Raw genomic sequence first — 16,255 nt, 5'->3', positions numbered from 1 at the left:
ATGTTTCAAATACATCGTACAGGCGCGGAAAAAGGGCACATGCCCCGACTGCCAGATTATGTAACGACGACACAATGAGATGGTATCGATATCCATCAAGTTCAGAACTCGACCATTTTCATTGACTAACTGATTTCGAGAATGAACATGCTTGATACATCAAATAAACTAAAGATCAACATCTCCGATCCAAAAGTCCGAAATATAATTAACTCGAAACAAACAGAAACTAGATTGATAACAATCTGCTCCCTTGTAAAGTGCACCTTGTCAATCTGTTTATTCAGAAAGAAAGATGAGGTGAAATTAACGGAAACACAGTAAAATCAGCTAAATGCAATCGCAAGCAAGGCTGAGGTACCCTGCTAATTCTTGCTACCCTTCAATCTGCAAAACAGATTATATTTTCCATAAAATTTATTTTTGTTACAAGATATTTTGTCAAAAGAAAAAGTCAGGAATCGATTCTTCTCCAAATAAAGTTTTAGTGCATATGTTGTTCATTACCCTTGAAAAAGCTGAATTATCTTTTACATTATTATCATTTTCATTGCAAAAATTAATAATATGAAACAAATCTTTCTTTATCATTGAGGTGACGAGTAGTTTATGATTATATCATTGGCCACCCAAAATGATTTTTGTAAGCCCCTCCCACATAAGAAACAGCACAACACTAACCTTATATTTATTTCCAAGGATGAGGTTGTAGATCAGTCATTATCTTCCCGACCATAGTCATAAATAATCTCAATCTGTAGCAATGGAACGTTATAAGTTGACAATCAGATGGAAAGGATTATCCCTTGGAGCCAATAGTGAAACACCAAAATAAAACTACTATTTGCACTTCTCGGTAATGGTTTCACAGGAAACAAGGCTTCATAATCAAGTTCTTCAAACTTGAAATTTTCAATCAAATAAAGTTTACAAACCATCACCTCCTTATTGCTACAGTAATAAGAACAAAGGTAGTAAGATTTAACAGTCAAACTGCTGAGGACAGGAACACTCTTGAAAGAAAGGAATTGTACTTAATTCATATTTTCATATTATCTAACCACACAAATATATGGTTGCCAGAAGATAAAAAACAGAGAAGATAGAGAAGCATGTGGTTACCAGAAGGAAAAACAAAGGACAAGATAGAGAAGCATTCCCAACAAACAAAGAGAACCAAGATGGACACAAAAATTTGACCTAATTGTTAAAACTAATGCTTCATACTCAATTTTCAGAAACCATTTTACTCCAGTGTCAAAGAGTAACAAAAAGATAGAATGCAAACAGTCCTATAAAGGTAAAAGGTACACTTCAACATTTGTAAAGAGAGGCAGTTGGTGAGATTCTGAGGATCCAATAACGCAAAAAAAAGAAAATAGTTGGTTCTATAGAAAACTGAATACTTAAACAGTTAATTCAACAATGTAAGCATTAAGTTTTGGTCAAGTACCCCAGAAGGTGGTGTTGGGTTCCGGCAAAATTTGGAGCCACCAGGAGCCCATGGAACTGTTGACATAAAAATGTAGTAAGCCAAAAATATACAAAACAATCCTAATCAGATGGTACAATTCAAGTAGTAAGTACTTCTCATATTGAAACCAAAACTACTCAATATCAAGTTTCAGACGAGAAGAAACAGAAGAGGAAGAAAAGTTCAAGAGATAGAAACATGCTTCAACACATTAAACTTGCAAAATATTAAAAGGTAAATCTACATCTATTTATGTGAATCCACATATCTGCCTATTGCACTAATTAATGTACTTAAAGCAAGATTAAACATGATTGTTTAAGTAAGTGCTCAGTTACTTAAACTATTTATGTCTTCAAAATCTGAACACAGTATATACAAACACCAAAACTCTTATTCTCAATCATTTGAAGAGACACATTCATGTGTACTAAACTAGCAAGTTAGTATAGTTTCCTTAAAGATCTCTCGTTCTCCTCATCAGTCTGACTAGTTTTTCTCTCTGTATAATAAATATAACCTATTCATTATACATCCAATCAAGATGCTAACCTAGAACTTACCAATGTACGGGTCAGGGTGCCGCCATTTATTGTGTGCTGCTTCACCAGCAGTAATCATTCTATCAATGAGTTCAATATCTTCCTGACGATCCCCGGGCAGCACAAAAACAAGGAAAGAGAAGTTAAGACAATGCAATTAGAATCATCAATTTTTCAGCATTCTCACCCAAAAGAATCTTTATCAGCAAGATTACTTGACAGCATCATCAATGCAGCGAATCCCAAAAAAAATAAAATTAAATGATTAAAAAAATGCACTTTTTAATCATTAAACAAAATGTTCAAATCAAAGTATGACACATAAATCGCTAATACTACAAATTCTTTACATTCACCTACCAACCAAAGCTAGCGGACCAACTATTCTTGGTCAACCAAACGCCTAACCTGTTTGCTGACTGATTCTATTGTGAAATGTATACCAATCATTAAAACAATGAAATCGGCACCAAAAACATAAATTCTATCAGAGAAGAGAAACAAACCACTTGTCTGTTAGCTTCAAACTTCTCTCTCAGGGCATCAGCCTGGAAAGACAACAAAAACAGAGGAAACCGTCTCAATCTTAACGGAATCTGAGTTTTTTCCAACATATTCAAAGAGCATCCAACCAATAAAATCTACGAATCAAATGAAAACCGTTACATCGGGGTAAAAGAGGTGGCGATGGACAGCCCAATTGAGAGTATCCTTGAGTGCTCGCCGGTAGAGGATCCTTACTCTCTCCTTCTGCGCTGCTCGCCGGGCAAGATACGACGCCGTAGCCACACTCATTTTTCCTCAAATCTCTCTTATCTCTACAATGGGGGGTTTTCCGTTGATGTGCGTTTGTTTTCTCTAATACGACATCGCTTTTATACAATATCCATAAATTTAGCGAGTCTCCTGTGAAACGGTCTTACGAATATTTATTTGTAACTCTATCGATATTCAAAATAAAAAGTAATACTTTTAACATAAAAAGTAATATTTTTTCATGAATGACCCAAATAAGATATATGCCTCACAAACTACGATCCGTAAGACCGTCTTACACAAAGTTTTGTTTAGATTTAGTGGGCTTAATTAAGCCTACATGATAACTTGTTCATTAACCTCGTTCAAAAAATAATAATTATTTTCCACTAATAATATATATTTAAAATTATTATCTTATAATATATGAAAAGATAAAATCAATTATATCACATAGCAAGGACAAATGCCCCATATAACACCCAATCCTTACATAAAAATTTGCTATATACGAATATTAACTGTTTTTCAATTAATTATAAATTTTTGGATGAAATTACTATTATATCTTAACTTAGTTTTTAAATAAATTAACATTATTAAGTAAATTAATCATTTTATATAGTCTCCTCTTTTTTTAGCCATTGGATATTTTTTTATTTTTCAAAATAACACTCACATTGTCATTTTGTGTTTTTTATTTACTAAAATGTCACTAATCTCTGTAAAATAATAAAATTCATAAAATAGATGTATCTATTCCATTTTAATGACTATTTATTTAAAAAAACACTATATCTTTGGCATTTGTTTTAAATTTTATCATTCAATTTTTTTCGTTCAGAGTAACAAACTGTACAAGCACGCAATGCGTGCACCAGAATATAAGTATTTTTTATTATAAACACATCGTTGTATACATCGGAGTACTAGTATTTTTAACATTTAACACATCGTGTACCAAAAATTGTTAATCCTTGAACAAAATGGACTAGTACAAGAAAATGAACCACTTGCTAAGACTGGGAAGTTTTTTTACAGTTCACAGTCCTGAAAATATTCCATCATCTTCAATAAATTTGATTAATGTAAGAGGCTTGTCGAGTATCAACAAAATCCTTTACTCTCGAGCATTGTCTTGTAAAGCAACTCTGCCATCTTCCATGTAGATAGTTCCATCGGCATACTCGAGTTCTTCAAGTCGATGGGTGATCCATAATGCTGTAGTTCCTTTCGAACTAGCCAGGGAGCTTTTCACTGCCCGAATAACCCCAATCCGGCACAGAGCGACATACACTCATGTTATGTAGTAGCTATTAGAGGAATTATTTTATTACTTATGTTTAATTATCTCGTGTATCCTTTATTTATGATTTATATATGTCTATACTATTATCATATCTCATAGATTAGGTAATTAGTCATATTTAGAATATTTGATTGATTTGAATGAGATTTGGTCCACAACTCAATCTCTTGTACTTGTATATATTCTTCACCATTATTCAATGTCAATACAAGTCATTATTTCAAATATCTTTATGGTATGAGAGCATCACGTTTCTGGCCAATTTTCTCTTCCCTTTTCCTTTCTCTTCACGTAATATTCTCTTCTTTGCTTAACTATAATGGCTTCTGATGAAACCTCTGCAACCTCCCATACCACTATTCAAAATACCCAAGACCCAAATACCCCTCTTGTTACCATCAATATTACAAACATCACAAAATTGACCACCAGCAGCTACATCACGTGGAGCCTCCAAATCAAAAGCCTTTTAGAAGGATATGATCTTTTTGGCTTTCTGGATGGTTCTCATCCCAGTCCTACACCAACTATCACTGTGAGTGGTCAGTCGGCTCCAAATCCAACATACACAACATGGAAACGCCAGGATCGTCTTCTTTTCAGTGCACTCCTTGGTGCAGTCTCTCTATCCATTCAACCTCTTCTTGCCCGCTGCAACACCGCTCAGGAGGCGTGGGCCACCTTGGCTAATACTTATGCGAAACCAAGTCGTGGTCACATCAAACAGATTAAGGACCAATTAAAGAATTTTGTCAAAGGTTCCAAAACGATCTCTGACTATATGCAATTTATTAAGAATAGAGCTGATGAACTTGCTCTCCTTGGTAAACCCGTTGATGAAGAAAATCTCATTGATAAAATCCTTGATGGCCTTGGTGAAGAATACAAAGGTACTGTCGATGCGGTTAATGCCCGGACACGCCTATCTCCTTTGATGAAATCCATGAAAAACTTATCAACAAGGAGGCGTGTCTCCAACAATCCAACACACCGCCATAAATCTTTCCGGCTACCGCAAACCCTGCCAATCAACGCAACAATCGACCTTGGCTACCTTCCACACCTGCTCTTCATAATCAAGGACAACAGTCAAATGCTCCGCGTAACGACCGTCATTCACCACGTCCATATCTTGGATATTGCCAAGGATGTGGTGCTCAGGACACACTGCCAAACGTTGCTCCCTTTTTCGACTTGTCAACACTCAATCTCCTTCTGCTCCATTGTCACCACAACCACCGGCTCCACGTCATGCTTCTCCATGGCAACCACGTGCACATTTTGCATCTCTCGATACCACCGACACCCACACATGGCTACTTGATAGTGGGGCGTCGCACCATGTCACCACAGATTTGAATAATCTTTCAATTCACACTCCTTATGTAGGGTCTGACGACGTTATGATCGGTGATGGCTCGGGTCTTAACATTACCCACACTGGTTCCACCACTCTTCCTACTCATGCTCGCACCTTTAATTTACATAATATTCTATGCGTGCCAAATATGAAAAAGAACTTTATTTCTATCTATCAATTTTGAAATACCAATAATGTTTCTATTGAGTTCTTACCCTCTGTTTTTCATGTTAAGGGTCTAAGTACAGGGGCAATCCTTTTGATGGGAAACACTAAACATGGCGTCTATGAGTGGCCAACCTCCTATCCAACGGTGTCTTCTCCACTTGTTGCCTTTTCCAGCGTCAAGACCACTTCCTCTGCATGGAACTCTAGATTAGGTCATCCATCATCACCCATTCTACAACATATTATGTCAGCATTTTCCTTACCTCACTCTATGTCACAAAAATCTCATTGTAATGCGTGTTTAAGTAATAAAAGTCATAAGCTTCCTTTTTCTACATCTACACTTACTTCATCTCACCCTTTACAAATCATATTTTCAGATGTTTGGATCTCCCCCGTTTATTCTGTGGATGACTTTAAGTATTATGTTATTTTTGTTGACCATTTTACACGTTATGTTTGGTATTATCCCTTAAAGAAGAAATCTCATGTATGTGATGTCTTTATTCGTTTCAAAGCACTAGTAGAAAATAACTTCAAACACTCCATTGTCACTCTCTACTCTGACAATGGTGGAGAATATCAAGCATTTGATCAATTCTTATCCTTCATGGAATTTCTCATCTCACTTTCCCCCCACATACACCTGAACACAATGGTTTCTCTGAACGCCGACATCGTCATATAGTTGAAACTGGCATTTCTCTATTTACTCACGCCTCCCTTCCCCTCATATATTGGAACTACAGCTTTGCCACCGCTGTGTATCTCATTAATCGCATGCCCACACCCACACTCTCCCTTTTCTCTCCTTATCAATCCAATTTTTGTTATCCCCCAAACTACACGACACTCCGTATCTTTGGATGCTTATGCTATCCATGGCTTCGTCCATATTCTCATCATAAACTTGAGTCTCGCTCCATCCCTTGTGTGTTTGTTGGGTACTCTCTCACCCAAAGTTCCTATCTTTGTCTTGATCCTTCCACCTCCAAAATTTACACATCTCGTCATGTCAAATTTGTGGAATCTATTTTTCCATTCAAATCCATTCAAAGTCATCTTAGTCGTACAAATGTATAAACACTCCCAAATTGGTTTCCGTCAGCATCACTTCTTCCCAATACGGTTGCGCCACTCAATACGTCTTCCATAGCTTTGCCACCAAGCTCAGATACATCCCACACCCAACCTCTAGTCGACCATCTCACATCCTCCGACACTATGCTGAGCCACATTTTGACAGACCAAGCCACACCACCTGATTGCCACGAAAATTCCACACACACTGACCCAACTAATCTCTCATCTACTTCCTTACCACTGTCACCCAACTTTCCTACTCCAAGCCCAATCACCAACACCCATACCATGACCACTCTTGCTAAAAATCAAATTCATAGACCCGTCCAAAAACTTAATCTTATCGCCACTTTCACCTCAAATCATCAACTTGACCCGCACACATTAACCCAAGCCCTTAAAGATCATAAATGGCGTCAGGCTATGTCTGAGGAGTACGATGCTCTTGTGCGGAATGGAACATGGGAACTTGTTCCCCCTGCATCAACGCAAAACATTGTCGGTTGCAAATGGATTTTCAGAATTAAACGTTTACCTAATGGCTCGATTGACAGGTACAAAGCACGACTTGTTGCTAAAGGGTTCCATCAGCGTTCTGGTGTTGATTATTATGACACATTTAGTCCAGTTATTAAACCAACCATTGTTCGCTTGGTCCTTAGTCTTGCTGTCAGTCAAGGGTGGTCTCTTCGTCAACTTGATGTCAACTGTAAGACCCTGTAATTAATTATCTGGTAATTTGGCATAATTAGAATAATTATTGAGTTGTAAATTAAAATAATTATTTATGCCAATAAAATTCAAGAAGTGTGTTAAAAATATGTATTTTAGAATATCAGAGAATTTAATGATATAAAATACATATAGATTTTAAATAACACACGAGAGCAAAATAAATTCAGACCGGGATAAATGGGCTTGGGTTACTATTTTGGTGATCCATTATTATTATTAAATACATACAATACACACATATCTCATTCAAAAGAGAAAAGAAAAGAGAGAAAGAAGAGGAAGAAAAGAAAGAACGAAAACCCAAATTCCCGTCACCCTTGGAGCAACCACGGTAAAATCACGATATCTCCTCCGTCCGACGTTGAAATCTCGATTTGTCTAAAGGGGTGTCTTTCTAACATCCTAAGCTTCGATTCAAGTCAAAAATTGTGAAGTTTGAGCAAGGATTCGGGTAGATCAAAGCTGCTGTTCCGGTGCTCTGTTCTGCGCGAATTCTTCCAATTTTTGGGTGAGAGTTTTTGGGTTGCTGCGATTTTTGTAATTTGAATTTGTAGAAATGACCTAAACAAAATTTGTAGTGCTTTATGTTAGCTGTTCATAGCCTCTAAAATCATCAAATTTCAATAAGAAACAAATTTGATATGATTTTTCTACCAAAATGTGTCAAATGAAATTCTGTGTTGGAGCTGTGTTCAATATCTACTATAATTCGAGTTTTTGTAAATTATGCGCTCGGATTCTGGACTTGTGATTCAAATAAGAGTTGTAGAGCTATGTGTTGTCTTCGTAATGATATAAGATTTGTTAAATTCTATTAAGAATTTAGATAGTTATACTCATTTTTCCAAAACTGCTCAGTACGAGATTTTGTCCGAAAATCTGTTGAGTGGCAGTGTGTTCTTGAAAATTCTGAGAATAATTTACTGAGACTCTGAAGATGGTTTCAACTAAATAAACTTAGATAATTGAGTTATCTTTCATTTCCAATTGGCGGATATTGATTTGAGTTAATATTGAGCGAGATATGAATTTTATGCTCTTTTGTGCCAAATTGGACATTGGTATGGAATGTAGTTTTCATGATCGGCTTATTGTGGTTTTGTTTAGGCCGAGAGTCTTGAATAGAAATTGATATTGGAGTTTCAAGTTGGTATAGGTATGTTACAGCTCGGTAACATACGACGGTAAAACATAAATTATGTTTAATTGTCATTCTGTGTTACATGGATCGTGATTATGACTTGTTGACTGTTGTAAATTGTTAAATGCCTTCGTTGTGGTCTATGTTTATTATTATGACATATTATTGGCATTTAGCATCGATCATACAGTTATGACATTCATGTTGAGCCCTATCGTTCTTGTTAGCCAATTGTTGATATCCGTTGTTATCTGGCACTGTTGTTTATCTCGGGATCATTGTGTGGCTGATAGGCCTATACACATGAGACCGTAGATGTGATTGAACAATCCCGTGGTTAGTGCAGCCTTTTGAGGTGAGCGCTGGGATTGTGTCATCTAGATCGTTCTGTTGTGCCATCCTGTTATAGCGTATCAACTGTATGGAGGCCGAGTCAGGGGTGTTATTCAGCACAGCTTGGCATACCTCGCATACTTGGCAGGGCGGTTTAGCTGCATGACGATGTAGCTCTCCTGTGTTGTTGTTCGAGCATTATTCCAGTTGTTATCGTACCGTTTGTTGGCTCCTGTTATCCCGGTTATTCGTTGAGCTTTCATGCATTGCATATTACATTTCATTATATGATTATGCATGATTTATGATTATTGTTGTTATTGTTGAACTGTTTCATACAAGAATCCTAACCTCAGTTGTTTACTGGGAGGGCTGCTGTGGTTGCTATTGGGCACCATGGTAGATCTCCCGAGTCGTTTTGCAGCATCAGGCCGAGGTTCCGCCAGTGGAGCTCGGGATTGAGGTTGGATTGCTTGGTTCTGTTCAGTGGAGTCTCCCAGTTAGTCTATATGTATGTCTTGAGTTTGTTTCAGTTTTGTATTGTACTTTATTTGCCGGGGAGATGCCCCGTGTATCTGTAGTGGTATTTGGTTGTTTTGTGATTTTCTGAGTTGACTATGTGATTCTTATGATCTGGTGAGTATTTGGTAAGTTTTAATTTCTGTTTAGTCCTGGCCAGTGCGGCTATAGGTTGTTTAACTTCGGTTTTGTTTTAATGACTCTAGTTGGAGTATATTTTGATATAAAATGTTGCTTGAGTTTTCGGGATGTCCTACTTGCGAGGAGGTCATGCCGAAATTTTTCTAGGCCCTGAGGTCCGTTTTAAAGTATTTTAAACCTTTTTCCGCTGCGGATTTATATCAAACTATTATTGTTTGATCATTAATTGTCATTAGAGTAAATGAGCCTCACGTTGACACCTTTCTTCAGGGTAATCTCTCTGAAGATGTTTTCATGGCACAACCACCAGGCTTTATTGATCGTGACAATCCCACACATATATGAAAGTTACGCAAGGCTATCTATGGTCTCAAACAAGCACCTCGGGCCTGGTACAATGAGCTACGACACTTTCTTCTAGCCTCTGGGTTTACAAACTCTCATGCGGACACATCACTATTTGTCTTCAACACCAACGGCATTCTAATCTATCTACTTGTGTATGTTGATGACATAATTATTACAGGATGCAATGCTACTATAGTTCAACGGTTTATTGATCTTCTCGGCAAAAGATTCTCCATCAAAGATCTTGGTGCTTTAACTTACTTTCTTGGTGTTGAAGTTGTCTCTACTTCCGCTGGTTTACTTCTCTCTCAGCGAAAATACATCATCGACCTTCTCACTCGTGCAAATATGATAGGAGCCAAATCCATCTCCACACCCATTGCCACTGAGCCAACACCTACAGCTCTTTCCGGCACCGCTTTATCAGATCCTTCTGAATATAGAACAATTGTTGGAAGTCTCCAATGCTTATGCCTCACTCGCCTTGATATTGCGTATGCTGTCAATAAGTTGTCTAAGTTCATGCACTGACCAATTACCGATCATTGGACAGCTGTCAAACGCTTACTTCGCTATCTTTCTGGTACAACTGATCTTGGTATTGCCTTGCATCGTGACACATCTCTCTCTCCATGCCTTCTCCGATGCTGACTGGACCGGTAATAAGGATGACTACACCTCCACCAGTGCTTACATTGTTTATCTTGGTCGCAATCCCATATCTTGGTCCTCCAAGAAACAACGTACAGTTGCCCGTTCCTCCACTGAAGCCGAATATCGTTCAGTTGTCTCTACAGCTGCTGAGCTACGTTGGATTTGTTCTCTTCTAACTGAGCTTGGCATCTGTCTTCCTGTTGCTCCAGTTATCTACTGTGACAACGTTGGTGCAACCCATCTTTGTTCCAATCCTGTCTTCCACTCTCGAATGAAGCATGTTGCAATAGATTATCATTTTATCTGAGACCAAGTACAAAGTGGAGTTTTACGTGTCACTCATGTGTCCTCAGAAGATCAACTAGTCGATGTCCTGACCAAGCCTCTTCCCCGCACTCACTTTCAACTTTTAAAGGACAAGATTGGACTCTCTGCCCGAGCTCCATCTTGAGGGGGCGTATTAGAGGAATTATTTTATTACTTATGTTTAATTATCTCGTGTATCTTCTATTTATGATTTGTATATGTCTATACTATTATCATATCTCATAGATTAGGTAATTAGCCATATTTAGAATATTTGATTGATTTGAATGAGATTTGGTCCACAACTCAATCTCTTGTACGTGCATATATTCTTCACCATTATTCAATGAGAATACAAGTCATTATTTCAAATCTCTTTAGTAGCATGTTCAAATCAAGTCGAATACAGACTTCCAAGCAAAGGACTAAGAAGAAAAGCCAAGTGATGTCAGTCTTGGTTAGATAAAGGAATTGCTTTAGTTTTAACAAGTGACAGACACTTCAGAAGGAGGGTGGAGGAAGTTAAAAAATTAACAAATAAATAAAGTTTGGGTAAATTTTCTAAAAATACAAGTTTCACTCTCCAAAAGTAAGAAATTGTACCCCAACCAAGTCGCCCCTCACACATTTCCTGGATCAGCTCCAATTGAGAGACCACCATCCCATTATGCATTCCTGTGGCGGAGCCAGAAATATGGTTCTGTCCGGACTATAATTTTAAATACTAGAATCTTTTAATATTTTAAATTGATCTACCCGAGTTAATATCATATTCTTCCAAAATTATACAAAATTTACATATAAATTTTTTTTTAAAAAAAATTAGGCCACCCGGACTAAAGCCCGAGTATATCTTCATGTAGCTCCGCCCATGATGCAATCAAAAGATATTGATCTAAACAACAACTATGAAATGACTCATCAACACTCTCTGCAGTGCCGTCTCCTAAATATTGGAGATAAATTTTATAATAGCCAAGCAATAAACAAAGATTACATTATTATAGGGTTATTGTAGAAAGAACTAGTTTACATATTACATGCTTCTGCCAGTGCACCAGCAATGGCAACCCTTTGTTTCTGACCACCACTAAGTGTTTGAACCAGTCTCTAAAGAAGTCAAATAATCACTTAAACATATGCACAATATATCCAATTTAAAATGGACCATAAATGTCATAAAATAATATCTTTTTACATACTTGCAAATAGTTTAAATTTTCCAAGCCCAAATGCCACATCTGCTTCCACAGTGGGCATCACCACCTGGAAATGAAACAGTCACGTTTCCCACATGTTAATAATAAAAGATCTTACTTCCAATTTTGTTATTATTATTATATTAAGCAAATATTAATTGGTTCAATAACATTTTTAAATAATTATGAAACTAATAATTATTCCACTTTAAAACATACTACTTTTAACAAATATTAACTAATTATGAATATTAGTTTAAAATATTATTGTAGTATATCATACTGTATCATACTAAAAATTAACTAAAGAATAACAAAAATAATATTAAAAGAAATATAATATTGTTATTATAATTATCATGTGCCAAATTTAATTTAGTCAATCAAATTTTTAAAAGCGTGTATTAGATAACAATATATTAAAAAATATTATAGATATTAAAATTAATCTTATTTAAACAAGTACATTTTATAATTTGGTGTACCACAACATAACAAATAATTCATTTACTAATAATGTAGGAATGAAAATCACGGGTGACTGAGCCATACATTGATGGATTTTTTTTATAAATAATTTAAAATTATAAATTTATTTTAAAATTAATTTTTTTTTTTTTCAAATTTACTGCAATCCGTGCTTACGAAGCAGGGACAAGCTCCACGCACGGACGCTCCAATGTGGAGGCTCCACGTACGACGGTCCGTGCTTACAAAGCACAGACTCTGTATATTATATTCTTTTTCCATACTTAAGTCTGTCTTTTTTCTTTTATCACTTCTTTTCTATCCGTTCATTTCCAGAATCTTTCACGTGAATTCTGAATTTCTGAATGTTCACGTGAAGTTCAATAATTGTAATATAAATATTCTTTATCATTTTTCGTCTATATAATTTTTGTGAACTTGAAGAATGAGTTATCAATTTCCTCTTTGAATCTACATAAATTTTCTTTCAAATTCCATCGGCAAAATGTCTAACATCGATGTACTCTTATATTTTAGTGGTCATGTAGTTATTGATAATGGATCAGTTGAACATAGCATTCCATTTGTTAGACTGATACGAGTATTACGATTTATTAATTTGTTGGAGTTGGTTGAAGTTGTGCATAAAATGTTAGGAATCGATCCAACGAATTTTTCTCTGAAGTTGTCAACAAAATATTCATTTATGGAGAGATCATCTTGGCATGAAATTCAAGTCAATCTCGTTGATGATGATGTTTTACAGTTTATAATGCAATGTGGCAATATGCATATGTTGCATTTATACGTGAAAGCAAATTCAATTGAGCATCATGTTGGATTTGATGATCCTGAATACTATGTTCCTCATGCATCCGATTCAGGTTTCGATAACCAACCCCGTACTTCTACATATGGTGGTTTCCAGGATCTAGAATATTATGTTCCACAGGTTACTGAAGGACTTTGTGATATAAATTTCAATGATGTAAGTGGATCTTGGGATCAATAATAATGATATTTGTAGGAGTGATTCTGAACCCGATATGTCATATAGCGAGTCTGAAGAAGAAGAAGTGAATGATGATGATGAAGTGAATACTTTTACAAATCCTGATGAGGGCACATCTTCTCGGCAACCACCTCGTGACACATTACAGAGGCAGACCGTACCATTTATTCCAAACACTTCTGAAATACCATCATTTTTCAATACATTTTTTGGGGAAGAGCCTCCTGATTCTGTTTATGTACCTTCTGGAATGCAAACAAAATATTACAATCTGGATATAGGTGAATTATGTGTTAATATGTTATTTAAAGATAAGAATGATATTATTGCATCTGTGAAGGATTATTCAGTTAGAGTGGTCAGACGTGAGTACCGTGTCGTGGATAGACACGCAGTTTGTGGAAATTACGTTGCAGAAATAATTCTTCTACGGTCATTTGTCGATGGGAACTTCGCGCTTCTTTGAAGGCCAAAACTGATTATCGGAAAATAACAAAATATGGCGGGCCTCATACATGTATATCTACCTATGTTGGTATAGACCGTAAGAAATTGAACAGTGATATGGTGACACATACGTTATTGAGAGTTGTTCGTTGTGATCCTTCGTACGAGATTAAGTATATCTTCGAAAATGTGAAAGATAAATATGGATATCAAATCTCGTATACGAAGGCATAACGAAGTTTGAAACGTGCTATGTAAATTGCTTATGGTACATGGGAGAGCTCCGTTCAATTACTTCCAAAATATATGTATGCTTTGTCCAAATATAATCTGTGAACAGCTGTGGAGTGGAAGCATCCTAGAGCCAACACTGAAATGAGTAAGACACTGAACTATGTTTTCTGGGCATTCAGGCCGTGTGTTGATGGGTTTCGGCATTGTCGAAAAATAATTAGTGTCGATGGTACACACTTGTATTGCAAATACAAGCACAAAATTTTGATCGCTGTTACTCTGCATGCGAACAATCAGGTTCTACCGCTAGCATTTTCTATTGTGGATGAAGAAACATCAGATTCTTGGAAATGGTTCTTAGAGAACCTAGGAAGACATATTGTTCGTGATGAAAATGGTGTGTGTCTTATTTCTGATAGGCATATGAGAACCTTTCAAATGTTTTGATGATGGCACAAATCCCAACAAATCCAAACAGATGTGTTGTAATTCCTCAACTTTATGTGACACATCTATTCCAGTGACTGTTTCACCATCAATTATTAGACCCCAAATTATTGAAACATCTTATAACGTGACTGTTGCTTCACCACATGTAAAATGAAACATGTGTGTTTTGCGTCGCCAACGTTCAACAAGAGCAGTAATCAAATGATTATCAAAAAGTTGAGAGCCACATTCTAAAACTCCATAGAAATCCATAAGATTTAAATATGCAAGTACACGATTGTGTATATAATTATCAGTGTATAACTTCCATATCAAATTGTCTGACCTCTTCACTTTGACAATATCATCAACGGTTAATGAAGAAACTGTTGATGACATATATGTCGCTTGTAAATAGAGGACACTGGGATCTTCTGGACCTCAATTATCTGTCATTCTGAAATAAATTGTCTATCTTCTAAACTTCGTTCTACGGTAAGCAACGATCTCAAAAGTTGTTCGGTGACGAAGGAAGAGTTTGTAACGAAAGAAGAAATTGCGCAGAGAAATGGAGAAATGAAAATGGAAGGAAATGAAAATAGCAGGGTAAAAGAAGGAGGAAGTAGGAGAGAATGAAAAGAGAAGAGACATGGATAGGAAGGATAAGGGGTGTGAGGGGAAAAGAGGGGACATGTGGAGTGTCCGTGCTTACGAAGCATGGACGTTCCAACGTCCATGCTTCGTAAGCACGGACCATGCTCCACGTTGGAGCGTCCGTGCTTTGTGGATCGGAAGGATAAAGGGTGTGAGGGAAAAAGATGGGACACGTGGAGTGTCCGTGCTTACGAAGCACGGACGCTGGAACGTGGAGCAGCGTCCGTGCTTCGTAAGCACGGATTAAAGTATAAGTGAAATTTTTTATTTTAAAATTATTTTTGAAATAAATTTATAATTTTAAATTATTTATAAAAAAAACCCATACATTGATATTTGTTAATCCGAAATATTTTAATCTAAGTCAATTATTATTACAATCATTCAACTAAGAAAAACACAAAATTTCTATAATTAATTTTTTTATTTGTATTATTTTAAAAAAAAACCCACACATCGCTTGACACTATTTTAACATTTTTTTCTATATTGTTTTTGACTTCACATCAATGTTTTTTTTTATAAATAAATATATATATAATAAATATTATTATATTTTTGAATCATAGACATACGAGAAAAATTGCAATTTTTAACTTTGTGATTTTGATAATTTATTTTATCAAATTCAATCCTAGTCCACCATCATTGTTATCATTATTATTTACAATTTAGTCATTCACCCACGATGTGATACTAATATTTTCGAAGAAATTGATAAAATTTTGACTATATTAAAAAAAATGATTACGTAAAACAGCCTCACGTATTTATATATTTGATATTAATGAATACGATTTATATATATAGTGAAAAAATAAATTTTTTTAATAAATATATAAGATTAAAAATTTGTGTCACATAATTGATCCGTGACAAGTCGGTTTTGTGAATATGAAATTATAATTTTTCCGGTTGTATCATGTCTAGTATATTATGCATG

At 35.9% G+C, this 16,255-nt stretch overlaps 1 protein-coding gene across 4 annotated transcripts; it reads right to left on the bottom strand.

Annotated features, from left to right (window-relative positions):
- Positions 1-91: 91 nt before the first annotated feature.
- On the bottom strand, positions 92-2,895 carry LOC140987639 (NADH dehydrogenase [ubiquinone] 1 beta subcomplex subunit 9-like). 4 transcript variants are annotated; one of them, XM_073456224.1, is made up of 6 exons: positions 2,683-2,895; positions 2,523-2,564; positions 2,038-2,119; positions 1,454-1,509; positions 678-755; positions 92-387 (listed from the first exon to the last, which is right to left on the bottom strand). In XM_073456224.1, the coding sequence occupies exons 1-5, from the start codon at positions 2,809-2,811 to the stop codon at positions 714-716; spliced, it is 351 nt and encodes a 116-aa protein (XP_073312325.1). In that variant the 5' UTR covers positions 2,812-2,895; the 3' UTR covers positions 92-387; positions 678-713. The 4 variants fall into 4 exon arrangements, with proteins under 4 accessions (XP_073312325.1, XP_073312328.1, XP_073312327.1 ...); XM_073456227.1 differs by having other exon boundaries at positions 92-399; positions 682-755; XM_073456226.1 differs by having other exon boundaries at positions 682-755.
- Between the last annotated feature and the right edge of the window lie 13,360 nt (positions 2,896-16,255).

This window comes from Primulina huaijiensis, chromosome 11, assembly GCF_012295235.1.
Source record: "Primulina huaijiensis isolate GDHJ02 chromosome 11, ASM1229523v2, whole genome shotgun sequence".
NCBI classification, from domain to species: Eukaryota; Viridiplantae; Streptophyta; class Magnoliopsida; order Lamiales; family Gesneriaceae; genus Primulina; species Primulina huaijiensis.
This window is presented reverse-complemented; position numbering and strand designations above follow the sequence as displayed.